The 15,726-nt window shown below is 35.5% G+C and overlaps 1 protein-coding gene across 1 annotated transcript in view; it reads left to right on the top strand.

Annotated features, from left to right (window-relative positions):
* The first annotated feature begins 650 nt into the window (after nt 1-650).
* LOC131936820 (peroxisomal ATPase PEX1-like) overlaps nt 651-15,726 on the top strand; it is a 54,815-nt gene continuing 39,739 nt past the window's right edge. The window contains exons 1-11 of the mRNA XM_059293899.1: nt 651-819; nt 1,580-1,723; nt 3,005-3,088; nt 4,312-4,426; nt 4,744-4,893; nt 7,637-7,835; nt 11,632-12,263; nt 12,839-12,972; nt 14,100-14,223; nt 15,019-15,235; nt 15,273-15,365. Of these exons, the coding sequence (XP_059149882.1) occupies nt 697-819; nt 1,580-1,723; nt 3,005-3,088; nt 4,312-4,426; nt 4,744-4,893; nt 7,637-7,835; nt 11,632-12,263; nt 12,839-12,972; nt 14,100-14,223; nt 15,019-15,235; nt 15,273-15,365 (2,015 nt within the window). The 5' untranslated portion in view covers nt 651-696. The remainder of the gene's footprint in view (nt 820-1,579; nt 1,724-3,004; nt 3,089-4,311; nt 4,427-4,743; nt 4,894-7,636; nt 7,836-11,631; nt 12,264-12,838; nt 12,973-14,099; nt 14,224-15,018; nt 15,236-15,272; nt 15,366-15,726) is intronic.

Genomic DNA, 15,726 nt, shown 5'->3' with positions numbered 1-15,726 from the left:
CGCATCGTTGGCGTGGTTGGTTAAATGTGAATTTCACTGGGAGAACAGCTCTACGTGCGGACGTTAAGGAAAATACGATTGGGATAATAGAATTTTATGAAAATCTAAGCGGACGCCCGATAGGGAAAAATGCGATATTTTATTTGCTAACCAGTAACGTGCAGATCTCTTCGAGACATTGAAACGCTTTGTATTATTGATAACTTAATCAAAATAAATAACATCATTTAATTGTTTTTAAGCATACATTTACATTTTTTTTCTACAAGAGTAAAATGGCTGATGTAGTATAGCTTAAGGTGGCCCATCGATGAGCAGGAGTGGGAAAGAAAACCATGTTTGAGAAAAAAAAATCGTGCTATTTTTTTTATTCCCCCCCCCCCCCCCGCAGATTTAATTAAATTTAATAGTAATAATAGCAACGGGAAAGCGCTGTGTCCTCAACGTTGGTCGAAGAGAGCTAATAAAATTTGTCCGTTGAATTTATCTCACCGAGGCCTATCGGATTTTCCCGCAGTTGATTTTCCTTCACTTCTAAACTTCAGCATAGAAGATGTATACTAAAAAGAAAAACACCGAAGTCTTTCCTTTTATTGCTAATTTTAATTTTTATATTTAGATCTAGATCTAGATCTAGATCTAAATCTAGATCTAGTTTTTTTTTTTGTTAAAAATAATTATGACATAAAAACCAAGATGAATTCAAGTCAGACAACCGTTATATTAAATTTTGGACACGAGAAGCATTGTTTTCTCCGTCTTGTAAAATCTTTCGATGGGCAAAAAAATTCGAGAAATTCATTTTCAAGAAACGATGAAGTAAGTGATCTAGATTCTAGGAGGGGCCTAATATCTATTATCTGATTATCTAGAGTCTAGATCTAGATAGACTCTAGTAAGAAAACCAGAGAACTGTGAAATTCATTCTCTGTGTACTAGAATAGACAATAAGACATAGATCTAGATTCTACGACTGTACACACTGTACTGTAGTTATACACTATACAAATGATTCACGACTGACAAGACTAGATAATAGAATAGATTCTACGATTAGAGGCCTATTACAAAAAATTTTGTCCTACTAATAATAAATTATAATGTTAGTCTAACACTAATGACTAAACTTTACTCTCTACACTATTACTAGATTTAAGACTAATTGAGTTTCTGTTAGTTAGTCACTGCTATTTGACGGTGACTGTTAAGACTAAGACATAGGTGTTATGCACTCTAACAAGATAAAGTAATAAACCCTACCCAGACTTACTCACAGAGTTTCTTCAAGGCATCTCCTACCCCCCCCCCCCCCCTGAAGAAAGTCTACCGACCCCTCAAACGAAATGGAATTTCAATTTATATAGAAAACATACACTTTTACCAGTGTCTGCCCCCTTGGAAAATGTTTTCTGCCCCCCCCAGAGAAAAAAGTCTGGAAGAAAAGCTGCTTACTTACTACTGACTCTTTTGATATAGAATCTGGAATCTAGAAGATCCAGTTCCTAGACTCCTAAGCTCTCAACTCTTAGCCTATAATTTTTTTAAATTTCGTGCAATTATTTTATTTTTTCTGTAATAGATCGTGGTATACCAGGCTGATTTGTCACCCAAACCCAATGCCTACTTTAGCGTGTACGGAAATGACAGTGTACTTACATCGGGAGATTATGTGCAAATAAATGGTTGGTATGGCAACAAGCTGGGCCTAAGAGATGAAGAACCGGTACATCTATTTATATTAATTTTTTTATATATCAACACAGTATTGTAAATTGTTTGTTTTTCACACAACATATAGTAGTAATTCTAGAAGTATGCTACTCTCTCATATAATTTTAAAAAAAATATGTTAAACATCTTTATGCTCATCAGTGTCTTATATTTTATATGTATTTGATCCAACATATGAAAGTAGTGTTGTGTGCTGTTACTGTATGATGATTAGTGTCTTATTCTTAGCCTGCTGTTTTATAGACCTATATTTTTTTAAAATTTGTAATGTGTGATAATAACGTTAAAAAAAAGCATATTTAAGGAAATGAAATTGCTGTAATTTATTTGGGGGGGGGGGGGGGATGGTGCATTTTAATTAGTGAGATGGGTGACTTATTCATCTCATTGATAATAATGAGTTCAATTTGTTAAATACTTCTTTAACCCTTTCAGTACCCCACATGCCAAGTATTGCATTTAAAAATAAAAGATAACTCTTATCTTTGACTATACTACACAATTTAAGTTAGGTCTAAAAGAGTGGTAGTAATATGATTTTCTGAAATTTAGGCAGTCTTTTTGGTTTGAACATTCAGATTTTCCATCTTTAATAAAAACATATTTTATAAGTATTTGAATTTTAACAGAAGAGTTTTGTATTAGTATTAGTGCCTGGTTAATTTTAAACTATACCAATGTTAAAAAAAGCATGTTTTCATTGCAATTATTCATTTAGAGATTCATGAAGGGGTTATTTATTGGAATATTATTAATTTTTGAACACTATTTAGTAACAGTTGTGCCCCCTTTATTATGGTTTTTAGTTATTTCAATTTGAGTTTGCGTTCATAAAACTGTTTACTATCTTGAGAAAAGTTTGCATCAGGTGCCATAGATATGGAGTAATGAAGGTTATTAGTAAACCACCTTTTTGACATAGCCAGCATGTCTTCAAACTTTAAACTATGTGTTTTCACCTAATTTTTCTAACCCTAAACCTAACATGCAGTTAGTACAGTTACCTCAGCAGTGTGGCTTCTTTCACATAATACAGAGTTAACTAGCCCTATTAATTTAAATGTAAACCCTTTCTTTAGTATATTTTCTCTTTTTTCATTGTCATCATATCTTTTTACTCTTAAGTAACAACTTTTAAAATATCTGACCAGTCCCTTACTATCGAACTGTTTACACTCATTTTTATACAATATCCACACACTCATGGATCCAGTGGATAAAGCTGAAAAGTAAAAAAAAAATTGCTCCCTCTAGTACTGATTGATTGTTTCAGCTGCCCTTAAAACAGTTGAGCAAAGTCCTGGCAGCCAAAATGGTGGAGATGGTGCCGCTTTCCCCAGATGATTGGGAAATCATTGTAAGTATAGATGTCACACTCTACGGTTGTCACAGAGTTTAGTTGTCACATTGTGCAGCTGTCACTGATCTAAGACATTACCCCCCCCCCCCTCGAGGGTTAATTGCCCCTGTCAATTAACCCCCCTCCCCCCCTCCCCCAATGGTGAAGAACCCAAACCCCAACACTAGCCCTATCCCTAATTGGGCGTGGGGTAATTGCCCTGAAGAGGAGGAGGGGGGGCGTCAAGCTTCTGGCTGTCACACCATATAGATGTCATACTGTATGACTGTCACATAATGTAGTTGTCACATTATGTAGCTGTCACATAATGTAGTTGTCACATTATATAGCTGTCACATAATGTGGTTGTCACATTATGTAGCTGTCACATAATGTGGTTGTCACATTATGTAGCTGTCACATAATGTAGTTGTCACATTATGTAGCTGTCACATAATGTAGTTGTCACATATAATAAGGTAGCTGGCATGGTATTGTCGTAACATGGTATAGCTGTCGTACCATAGCTATCACACTATTTAACTGTCACATTGTGTAATTGTCACATATTGATTTTATTTTGGTGTTTGTTCCACATATTCATATGCCTAGTATCGCATAGCCCTAGCCATAATAGCTAAACAATTGTTATAAGCCATGTGGGTATAGTTAATCACTGAAAACTTTTAATATAAAATTTTTGTTATCAGCAGTATGTGTCAAATTATGTGAATATCACATGTATAACTTATCAAGGGTAACTACATGTATATGTGTATAACTTGTCAAGCATAACTACATTTTGTAAATTACTAGCTCTATTGAATATTATACATCAGCGATAACCCTAATGGTTAAATGATCTAGCATGTATGTGATTTATACGTAAACAAAAGTACACTTTTTGTATTTAACCTCCACTTGATGTCTAACTACAAGATTACTTTTTAAAAATAATTATATAATTTATATGTATATGTAATATAGTTTATCAATCAGAACCTTTAATGAAAATAGCTTTGATATTACAATTGTTATCTACCCCATTTTAGCGATCAGAATATGTGATTACGGATAATCAGTTTGTTACCGTAACCCTTAAAGTGCGCGCCATGTGGCCTTATGTGTTATAAGTTATGTAACATCAAAGCCATGATCGTGGCTTGGCGCGCTTTAAGGTTTAAGAATTTTTTCTTGTAGACCCTTTTATATTCAAAGATTTAAAATTGTATTCCTGCTAGGAACGGAATCCTCGAAGAATAGAATCCGTCCTGCTGGATCAAGTCCGAGTTGTCTGGACGTCTCAGATATTTCCAATATGGATAGAAAAGAGCGTTTGCATCTACATGAAAATTAGTAGGTGTACTATTTCTTTTTGTTTTTAAAAATGTAATCACTATACACAAATGGCCCTTGAAAATGTTAAATCAGAAAGTGTTTCATATGTTGGTCATCAAAAAAAATGGGTGAGTGTTAGAATTTAAATAAATTTATACAACGAGATATTTTTCTTGCTGGGTAATTGCTTCTAACCAGGTTTAATGAAGGTTATAAATTAATTTTTATTAGATGTAATTTTATGTAATGTTTGGTAAAAATCAGCAAATTATTAGTTGTTGAGAGAAAGGTCACATCCAGATGGCGCCATTAATGTCAGTGTATTTTGAATCCAGCATCCACAGATCCAGCATCCGCTTGTGTCCTGTTAGAAAACGACACGCAGATCAATGTCTCCTCAAAAACTCGGGTGTTGAGTCCCCCGCAGTCGCTGGCCTTGAATCAAACCCCCACGACCCAAGGTTTGACACCTTCTAGTCAAGCAGGTATGTTTTAAATATTTAAAGTGGTTAATTAAAACTATACTTAATTAACTTCATTTAATTATTCTGTGATGAGAATCTTTTTTTTTTTTAAATTTTTATTTAATTAGAGTAGTTTTGTTTAAGTAATTTGATTATTACCTGAGACTTTTGTTAAAAACAAGGAAGCATAATTATAATAAATTATAATAAATCAGGTCGGCGTGGTTGAGTCGGTAAAGCTCATGGTTGCTAATCCGAAAAGTCTCGAGTTCGAACCCTCGGGCGATAAGGCTCGTTAGCTGGGGACAGCCACTCTTCTAGGAGAGACAACTCCAAAATCAAACAACTGCTGCCTTGTAGTTTGTTCTTGGTTGGACAAAGGCTATGGAAGCAAATCCAAAAAGAAAAGCAGGCTGAAATCGAAGTCAATGGCCTCAATGGCGCATAACCAGTTGACATGTAATCCTTAATTGTGATTGAAGCATGGTCGAGTCTGCAAAGCTCATGGTTGATAAATTCGAAAAAAAAAAGTCTCAAGTTCAAACCCTCTGGCAGATAAGGCCCCATCCCTCCCCACTAAAAATTAAGATCGAAGAAGAAGATAATAAATTAATATTCAATGAGCAGTATATTTTTTCAAATTAAAATAACGCAATTGAAATAGTTTAATTAAAATAGAGCATAAAGTATCCAGTGTTTTTTTTTTTTTTCTTAATATTTAAAAGAAATCATTTGATACAGTGAGTATTTTAAATCAGTACTTTGTCTTGGGTAAGAAACACTATAATATGATACTGTGGTACTCTTTTTTTCTCAGTACTGTAGATCTCAGCAATTGAGCACTACAGTATCTTAGATACTGATATAGTACTTTATACTGTGCACTACAGTACTCCACGCTAAGTGATGCATGGATTTGTTCGGTATTAAAAAAGTACCATTAGAATTGTGACTTGGTACTTTTATTTCATGCAGTACCCTAGTGAAAAATTGGATGTGGATTGTTTTCTTTGTGTTGTTGTGTTGATAAACTCAATCACATCTTCTACAATGTTTGGCTCCGTGCTATTTCACAATCCAAATCAGAACTCTAAGTTAGCCACCACAAACAAGGTCATTCACTCAACATAAAGTCAACCACCAAAGTCAACCACTCTAAACAAAGTAATCCACTCCATACAAAGTCAACCCCTCCACACAAAGTCAGAATCTCCACACAAAGTCAGCCATCAAAGTCAGCCCCTCCACACAAAGTCAGAATTTGCACACAAAGTCAGCCATCTAAGTCAGCCCCTCCACACAAAGTCAGCCATCTAAGTCAGCACCTCCACACAAAGTCAGAATCTCTACACACAGTCAGAATCTCCACACAAAGTCAGCCATCTAAGTCAGCCCCTCCACACAAAGTCAGCCATCTAAGTCAGCCCCTCCACACAAATTCAGAATCTGCACACAAAGTCAGCCATCAAAGTCAGCACCTTCACACAATGTCAGCCCCTCCACACAAAGTCAGCCCCTCCACACAAAGTCAGAATCTCCACACAATGTCAGAATCTCCACACAAAGTCAGCCATCTAAGTCAGCCCCTCCACACAAAGTCAGCCATCTAAGTCAGCCCCTCCACACAAAGTCAGCCCCTCCACACAAAGTCAACCCCTCCACATAAAGTCAACCCCTCAACACAAAGTCAACCCCTTCTCACACAATCATCCATTACTTAATCACCACCCCACCCAACAAAAAAATTCACCTATTTACAGACACTAATCTGGTGCAATACCTTCACCACCAGGATTACATATCAAACAGGATCTACAACACATATTGTGTATGGTGCCACTAACTAATTCTTCACTGCACATTCAGTTTAAAAAAAAAATCAATATTCTGTTATCCTGAACATTTTTTGGGGAAATCTATTGTTCTATTTATAGCTTCCTAGTGCTCTAAATATAAAATTTCCTGAAAATTGCCATGCATGGTTTTTATCAGAGTTTCTTAGTCTAGTTCTTGGAAGTTTTTGTTTATGCACATATTTGAGACAGTCTTAGACAAGTTGCCTAGTCGTCTGACTGGTTGTATCCCAACTTGTACTTGTGAATCAAATATCTTGTTCACATCATGCCTAGGTTAACTTTTTTTTCTGTTGAATTTTATTTTTTAATTTCTTGTTTCTAATTGATGAAGTTTTTCAGGATTATTTAAATTCTGTTGTAAAGGATTTTTTTCTTATCAACAATTCTTTAAACTATGTTGCAACTGTTTTCAGTGCCTTATCTTGTTAATTCTTTGCTTGTTTTGAGTATTTGTGAATTTGTATTATAATGTGGATATTCACAGTTGTGAAGATTTAAGGCATTGTTTTTTTCTGAGATTGTCCTTAAACTGTAGTGCAATTGGCTGTAGTATTTAACTGTTATGTATTGAGTTTTTTCTCATATATATTCTTATTTGTTTTGAATTATTTTCAATATCTAAGTTTCTTTGGTAGTGTAGAGAATATGATTTGCCAATGTGGATAAAAATAAAATACTTTACATTGTGATAAAGAGTGTGTTATCAGTCACTTAATGATTTGATGGATTTGAATTTTCTAATTTTAAAAGGAATTATTTCTAAACTAAACCCGAACTGCAGATGCTAGTCTATGAATAATGTCAACAATGTCAAGCCAGTGTTTTCATTTGACAAACAGCACTAGCAGTATAAAACCAGTTGACAAAAAAAGGCAGGAGCCACTGACTAATTTCTGTATTGTCGCCAGCCTCCCAGGTCAGATCCCGGGGTGACCTCTTGTCTGCCAGTGACTACGCCAGTATTGACACACTGGAACCACGCCCAGCGCTATTGAGCCCAGGCAGAGAGTCTAAGAAAAGCTCCAGGAACGTAAGGAAAAATGCAACCACCAATCCACCAGATAACCCTCTTGCACAGAGGCAGATTTCTCTAATGGATATGATCAAGTGAGGGGACACTTCCTACCAACATCTCACTATTTTATTTTAATGAACCTTTTACTAAGAATTTTTTTTAATAATTTAGTTGAAAGTCTGCTAATACTGACTCATGACTGCAAATAGTCTTGAACAGTATTTTATTTTAATGAACCTGTGACTATCTAAGAATTTTTTTATAAAATTTAGTTGAAATTCTACTAATACTGACTGCAAATAGTCTTGAACAGTATTTTATTTTTGTTTTTAGATAGTATGACGAATTTAAGTATAAAGTTGAATAATAATTAAGATGTTGTATTAGTTACAAAATTATTATTTTTTATTAAATTTAAAATATAATTAATTTTTGTACTTAAAATGTTGTATGTGGCCTCAACTCTAGACCTTTAATATTTAGTTTATATTTATCTAAACTTTTTCTTTAGCAATAGCTCACACTCCCTTATTACTATAAGTATGTATGTGAAATTTGTATAGCATGCTTAAAAAGTGTGAAAGATTGCAACAGTAAGGTTTATTTGAGTTCTAGACCTTTACAACAGATATGTTCAAATGCCAGAAAAAATGATAGAAATGTGATCAGTGCAAGCGCAAAGTGCATACATCTTGACCATTGTCTAAGGGAGCTAATTCAACAAACTAATTTACACATTTTAAATGCACTAAAAATGTAGTACCTCTATGATTATAAGTACTTCTGCAGTACCTAGTTTAGGGGATTATTAGTCATTGAAGAATTCTTTTTTTTTCTTTTCAAAAAAGCAATATATTTTCATAGTCCTAACTATTTTAATTATTTTATGTTTTGTAATTGAATTTTTACTTGATTTGTAACCCCCCCCCCCCTTTCCCCCTGAACTAGCAGACTAGTCATGCCTATGTGGAGGTAAATATTAATGCTAAGCCTGAATTCATGCTTGCACAATATGAGAAGCATACATTTGTCTGGTAACTTGTGCTGATGATTGTTACAGACGTGTTCCAAATTTGGGCATGATAGGTTTTGTCCCTTTGGAATGGATGTTTAGTTTTTTTTATGATTGTCTTCATTTTCTTAGCCTCAATTTTTATACATTGTGAAGTAGGGTGACAGCCAGACTGAGTCACAGAATTCATATTTCACCAACAGCCAGATTCACCTAATCCATCTTTCACATAGTCAGATTCACCTAATCTATGTTTCACATACAGCCAGATTCACCTAATCCATGTTTCATATACAGCCAGATTCACCTAATCCATGTTTCACATACAGTCAGATTCACCTAATCCATGTTTCACCAACAGCCAGATTCACCTAATCCATGTTTCACATACAGTCAGATTCACCTAATCCATGTTTCACATACAGTCAGATTCACCTAATCCATGTTTCACATACAGCCAGATTCACCTAATCCATCTTTCACCTAGTCAGATTCACCTAATCCATGTTTCACATATAGCCAGATTCATCTAATTTATACTTTAACTAAAACCAGATTCACATAATTCATGCTTTGCCTACAAAAAGATTCCTGTTAGCCTAAACCAGGGGTCTCCAAACTTTTCAGTCTGAGGGCCGCATTAACTATCAAATTTCATTTCGAGGGCCAGTTTGTTCCAGGCATGTCTTTGATTTTTCTGGGCAAAGTTCCTCAGCCATCACCAACAAACGTTTTTTCCGAGGACAAAAAGATTGCCGCGGGCCGGATGAGAGGACCTCGCGGGCCGCATCCTGCCTGCGGGCCGTAGTTTGGAGACCCCTGGCCTAAAGCCAGAGTCATATAATTCATTTTTTCCCACAGTCAGATCCCAATAATTGCTTTACATTACAGCCATTCACATTGCCTACAGCCAGCTTCACATAATGTATGCTTTGCCTACAACCAGATTCCTTTTTGCCTAAAACCAGATTCACATAATTCACGTTTATCCTACTGATCGGATGCATGCATATTTATAATTGTTCCCAGTGTTTACTTGGGTCTAAGTGTACAATGTACAAATGTAAGACACTGCCATCTTGAGGTACAAGCACAAGTAGTTGACCTGTTGACATAAATGTTTTCTGTATTTAGAGGAGAATCAGGAGAAAAAGATTTTAGCAAAAGCATGGGCTAACTTCAATGTTCATGCTCACCTGGTTACGGGTATTATTTAGGGCTGAGTATGCTCAGATAGACTATGGCCCGGATTTATGTTAGCAAAAGCTTGCTCTGTTTATTGATTGATCTGTTTATTGATTGATCTGTTTATTGATTGATCTGTTTATTGATTGATCTGTTATTCTTTTCTTTATAGTAAGGCTAAAAGGTTTTTTCTTTCTTTTTCAAACATTTCCTTTCATGAATGTTTTTTTAAAAAATATTTTTATGTTAAGTGTTGGAAATATTATCCTTGGATCCTGTTTGTACAGCCAGTAGTGTTGATTGTTTTAACAATTCTCAAGTCACTTGTTGTTTGTCTTGTAACCCCTTTCATAATTCCAACACTGTTTTTTTTTATATTTTTAAAACTATGTTTTTATAACTACCTATGGTAAGTATATTTAAAAAAACCTCATAAATATTATGGTATACCAACAGTCTCCATTATTTGGGTTTGAGTCTGTAGGATGTCCCTGAGTACACCCAACTCTGATGGGTACCTAACGCAAGTTAGGGAAACAAAGGCATCAGGGCATAATGGTGATCACATTATCCCTGTGTATTCTGAGGTCATTGAACCAGATCATTTATCTGCCCCATGTGTCTCTGGCACAAACAAGAAAGATGATGACATTACAATTTACTGTAAGATAAAAAGCAATGAAATATGAAAGGAGAGTTATGTTTCTGGTGCTTTGCACTCACCATCACAGTAATGAAAAATTGAGTGATTCATCAATTTCTTAAATCTTGTTTAAAGAGTAGCGTGATGTTGTTTTAGTTAATACAACCAACATTTGGATTATGAAAATTTATGGAATTTTTTTACTGCTGATACTGACTATTTTTTTTTTAATTATGTTTTTTTTAAGTAATGAATTAGTAATTAATTTTTACTTTTTTACTTTCTCGTATATACAAAGTATGGAGAAAGTCTTGTAAACTTGCAATGAAAAAAAATCAAGATTTTTGCAAATCTCTACTTTTTATAGCTCCCTGTTCCAGAAAAACATAATTTTGCAATCTTGTCCATGTGTGTGTGTGTGTGTGTGTCTGTAAAAATGATAACTTGAGTACCGTTACAGCTAGGTTGATAAAATCTCATTTATAAGTATTATATCAAAATCATAGATCTGTATCAACTTTTGAGCGATATCCGATAAACGAAACTGAAACTTTTTCTACTTTGAATTTTTCAAAAGCCTATAACTTGAGTACTATTTCAGATAGATAAATGAAATTTCACATGTAAGTAAAAGATCTAATTCTCTGCCTTCTATCAAATTTTGAGTAATTTCCGTTGAACAGAAGTAGTAATTTACGCTATTCCCGATTTCTCAAAAAACTCATGTGAATTTATAAAGTACTAAATATATTCCACACTATTATTCACATTTTGTATGGCATTCATTTGGTGTGCAATTTTTTTCTACGAGATTTTATTCTATTTTTAAAAGTTTAAGTGTTTAAAATGGATAAAATCATGTCTATATCCCGAGTTGCCTGTTGTTTAATGTAAGAATATTCGAGAAAGTTTACAGGAGATCACTCCCGGTTTATTTGAGATGTTTTATTTTACTTTTTCAAGTAAAATAAAATTATATATGTTGTAGTAGTCACTTATTAAAATGTTATTTATTTATCTGGCTAACTGTTTATGTTTGCTCTTCTAGATTTCTCAGCTTCCGCAAGAAAGAGGAGTACGACAACAAGTCTGACTCCGACACTGGGTCAGGCATCGACTACTCCATGTCCAACCTCCCCCCACGAAGCAGCATCCTGCGCGTGCAACCGCTCAAGCGCAGCTGCACATTGGAGGAATGCTTCCCCGGCATGAAGCCTGGGATCAAAACAGCTATCATTTCTGGAATTAAATCAACCTCCAGGTCCAACAGCAAAGTCTTCCCGATAAACGTTGAACCGAAATCCGACGAGGAGATGAAAGGTCGATTCCCGTATGAGCTATTCCAGCCGTCAACAATATACGTGGACGCTGAGAGCACTAAAAGTGAACGACTTCTGCATCCGTATCTCCCGTACCTGCCTCGGTGTTTTATCGCTAGAATCCAGAAACTTTACTCACCTAATGACAAAATAGAACTGGCGAAAAGCAGACGGACCAGTTCCACAGGGAACAACACAGAAGGGCAGGCCGGGACGACAGATGGGTCATCTGGCACTGATGCCAGCCCAGGGAGCGTTTGTTACGTCAGGGTTGTGGCTATTGACAGGAAGATGGGGTTGACCGACGATGCGTGGCAGGATGCGGCTGATAGGGTACTTAGTGAGCAGCCGTTGTTGTATGGTAAGTCCCAGCATTTTTGCTTAACCTTTGAATAATTAACTGTGTAATTAGTATTAATTTATTTTGGCACTATTTCATTTGACCAGAATTCTGATAATTTTTAAAATTAGTTTTCGTGTGTTTGTATTGGCATATGTATTCATCTCTTTAATTTTTTAATTAGTAAGTAAATTGTTTTCTGTTTAATTAGTGTTAATTAATTTTTGGCAATATTTAATTCAACCTGAATTTCTAACTATTTTTAAAAATTAGTCTTTGTTGGATTTTATTTGCAACCTTACTCAACTCTTTAATTTTATAATTAGTGTTAACTAATTTGTTTTTGTTTTTTTATTATATGACTTATGTTAGTATACCAAACTAATTTGATTGACTACTAGTTTAGACCATAAAGTACTAGTTTTATCCCTTGCATTCAACAGATCAATTAAATACATATCTACCCCTGGCTAGTAATGCCCACCTAAAATATGATACTTTAGTAATGTCCACCTTTCTTTGTCTCTATCCCTGGCAAGTAATGTCCTCCTAAAATTTTATTGTGTAAAGTAATGTAGACCTGTCTGTACCCCCAGGCCATGCCATAGTGCCAGACCTGTTGAGACGTCAGCTCAAGCTGGAAGCCACCAGTTCTGTCTGGCTACAGACGGGTCCAGTGGAGATGGTCACGCCACGCAAGGTCTCCATCTACCCAGCCAGTACCTCCTTGGTGAGCTCAGTTTTATACTGCTCAGTTTAGCATACTGCTTGTTTTTATATAGCTGATGTACCATAAAACAAACTATAATCCATATGTATGAATTAGACCCTCTTTAAAGGTGTCGACATGGTGGGGTCGGTTAAAGCTCTTGCTAAACCGAAAATTCCCAGTTCGAACCCCAGGCAGATGAGGCTCGATAACTGGGACAGAAACTCTTCTAGGGGAGACAACTCCAAAATCAAACAACTGCTGCTGTGTAGTTTGTTCTTGGTTGGACAAAGGCTATGGAAACAAATAAAAAAGAAAAGCAGGCTGAAAAAGGAGTCAATGGCAGATATGGCATGTAGCAGGTTGACTCATGCAATTTTAATTGTGTTGGAGGAAATCCAGTCTATCATTTCAACTAAAAACTAAGAAGAAGGAAACAAAAACTCTCTATAACATAAACCATAACACATGTATAAATATAACCCTGACTATACAATAAGATAAACAATAACACATGTATCATGTATGTATATAACCCTGACTATACCATAAGATAAACAATAACACATGTATGAATATAACCTTGACTACACCATAAGATAAACAATAACACATGTATGAATATAACCCTAACTATACCATAAGATAAACAATAACACATGTATTAATATAACCCTGACTATACCATAAGATAAACAATAACACATGTATGAATATAACCCTGACTATACCATAAGATAAACAATAACACATGTATGACTATAACCCTGACTATACCATAAGATAAACAATAACACATGTATGAATATAACCCTGCTTATACCATAAGATAAACAATAACACATGTATGACTATAACCCTGACTATACCATAAGATAAACAATAACACATGTATGAATATAACCCTGACTATACCATAAGATAAACAATAACATATGTATGACTATAACCCTGACTATACCATAAGATAAACAATAACACATGTATGAATATAACACTGACTATACCATAAGATAAACAATAACACATGTATGACTGTATCATAAGATAAACAATAACACATGTATGAATATAACCCTGACTGTACCATAAGATAAACAATAACAAATGTATGAATTTAACTTTATATAAACCTTTTCTGTTCCCAGCCCAGCAAGATGACAACAGATCTACTGAAGACATTTTTTATCAAGTACATAAAGCAGTGTGCCACTGAGAAAGTCCCGCTTGTTGTCTTCCAGGGCATTTTCCTCAAGTACATGGTCGCAAATGGTCAGTCCCTGTAGGTCGTGGTTGCAATTAAGCAGTCCCTATAGTTTTGGTCTCAAATAGTCAGTCTCTATAGGTCATGGTCTTAAATAGTCAGTCTCTATAGGTCATGGTCTTAAATAGTCAGTCTCTATAGGTCATGGTCTTAAATGGTCTGTCCCTGTAGGTCATGGTCATAAATGGCCAGTCCATGTAGGTCATGGACTCAAATGGTCATTCTGTTTATGGCTTGGTCACAAATGGTCATTTTATATAGATCATCATGTATTTCTACAAGAAAAAACAAAAGTAATGAGTTTAGATTCCTGATGTAAATCCCTCATTAACTCAATGCTCTCTAGTCCAGCCGGCTCTGATAGGGAAAGTAAAGGCAGCTAGGCATAGAACTGACCACTATCTCTTCAAATACTGAGAACATCACTATAACCAGTTGAAATGTTACTCCCCAATAGAACTGGTGAATAAGTTCATCCTATAAGACCTGGGCCACATTGGTTTTCTTTTCTCATGATTCCCAAAGCCTGCAAGAATTTCTTTTGAGTCTAAGAATTTTATTCACATGATTTCTAATTAATAGAAAAGATCCTTTGATTTATCCATATTTTGGTCTCATTATTCGTAATTTAAGATCTTTTATTTATCAATATTTTGGTCAATTGATTTCTTATTAGAGATTCATCAATTTAACTATAGTTTAGTCACATGATTTCTGATTAAAGATCTTTTGATTTATTGATATTTTGGTCACATGATTTCTTATAAACGATTCTTTAATGTCTCATTAATGATTTGTTGCAGATCCCTTGGAAGTTCAGCTGGTGTTTTATGGAGAGAATGACCAGTACCACCCCAATGGAGTGGCCATGCTGAACGAGGTCAACATTGACTACGTGCTGCTGACGGTGGAGCGTGATATCAAGACCGACAAGGCCAAGGTCATCAACAGGATGTTGTCGTACGTCCAGATATCTGACATGGACCCAAAACCTCACTCGGTCAGCTTGAAACAGCTGGGGTAAGTCTCACAAACCTCTGTCAGCTTGAAACAGCAGGGGTAAGTCTCACGTCATCAACAGGATGTTGTCGTACGTCCAGATATCTGACATGGACCCCAAACCTCACTCGGTCAGCTTGAAACAGCTGGGGTAAGTCTCACGTCCGCAGCATCTTGCGTCAGGTTCACCTAGAGTACTTTGGTCTGTTCATAACACTTAGTTAAATAACCTGCTTAGGTGAAGCTCCCGTGATCTTGCAAAACCCACCATGGTGAGTTAAATAACAGCCTTATTCAGGTAAAAACCACCTAGGAAGGTAAAATCCACCTATCAGGTAAAACTCCCTTGGTCAGGTAAAAACCACCTAGTCAGGTAAAAACCACCTAGTCAGGTAAAAACCACCTAGTCAGGTAAAAACCACCTAGTTAGGTAAAAACCACATAGCAAGGTAAAAACCACAGAGGAAGGTTAAAAGCCACCTAGCAGGTAAAACTGCCTTGGTCAGGTAAAA

This window comes from Physella acuta, unplaced genomic scaffold (assembly GCF_028476545.2).
Source record: "Physella acuta isolate Inbredline_101_S28 unplaced genomic scaffold, ASM2847654v3 ptg000188l, whole genome shotgun sequence".
In the NCBI taxonomy this organism is placed as follows: domain Eukaryota; kingdom Metazoa; phylum Mollusca; class Gastropoda; family Physidae; genus Physella; species Physella acuta.
The sequence above is the reverse complement of the archived record's forward strand: the minus strand, read 5'-3'. Positions and strand labels throughout refer to the sequence as shown.